This window comes from Alligator sinensis, unplaced genomic scaffold (assembly GCF_000455745.1).
Source record: "Alligator sinensis unplaced genomic scaffold, ASM45574v1 scaffold844_1, whole genome shotgun sequence".
In the NCBI taxonomy this organism is placed as follows: Eukaryota; Metazoa; Chordata; order Crocodylia; family Alligatoridae; genus Alligator; species Alligator sinensis.
In genome coordinates this window covers 192800-193443 of record NW_005842715.1, presented here as the reverse complement: position 1 = coordinate 193443, position 644 = coordinate 192800, and the positions used below count along the sequence as shown (strand labels likewise).

At 56.4% G+C, this 644-nt stretch overlaps 1 protein-coding gene across 1 annotated transcript in view; it reads left to right on the top strand.

Annotated features, from left to right (window-relative positions):
- Window position 1: 1 nt before the first annotated feature.
- LOC106722809 (histamine H3 receptor-like) overlaps window positions 2–644 on the top strand; it is a gene marked incomplete at its 5' end in the record, with an annotated part of 8382 nt that continues 7739 nt past the window's right edge. The window contains one exon of the mRNA XM_014524981.2: window positions 2–31. Coding sequence (XP_014380467.1) covers window positions 2–31 — 30 coding nt within the window. The remainder of the gene's footprint in view (window positions 32–644) is intronic.

Here is a 644-nt window from a genome sequence, read left to right as displayed (position 1 = left end):
CTTCGACCGCTTCGTCTCGGTCACCAGAGCGGTAAGAGCGGCGCGGGCCAGCAGGGCCCCTCCACGCGTTTCTCTTGGAAACCTGCAGCTGCGGGCGGGCGGGCAAGTTCTTCCTAACCTGCCGCCGCATCGCCCCACGCTTCCGTCGGGGTGCTTTCTGCCCCCGGCCCCTCCACCAGCCCCACGTGCCTGGGCGAGGGCCGGCGCTGATGCAGCACCATGCACCTGCGGTCCGACCTAGGCACCAGCAGTGCTGGACAAGTCTGATGCCTAGTGGGGGGCGGGAGGGAAAAAGTCATCTCAAGGGGAATTCAGCTCTAAAACCAGAAGGGAAGAGATGTTTTTGCAATTATCCCACATCCACTACTACAGGGAAACCAGTTGAGCAGAAGCAGCACCAGTCAGTGGTGCTACACCACACGCATCCAAAAGCTTACCTGTTATACACAATGAAGGTAGAGTAGTATGGTCACTCTCTCTTTAGGGTAACTGACTGTACTGTAAGGAGTAATTTGCCATGCCAGCCTGTCCCAAAGAGCTCAAGTGTTTCTGCCCTTGCCGGCCACTCGTTTAGCTCAGATAATCAATTTCTTCCTTAAGCACATCGCTTCATTAAATTGATCCCGGCATACCCCCTGTTGGGG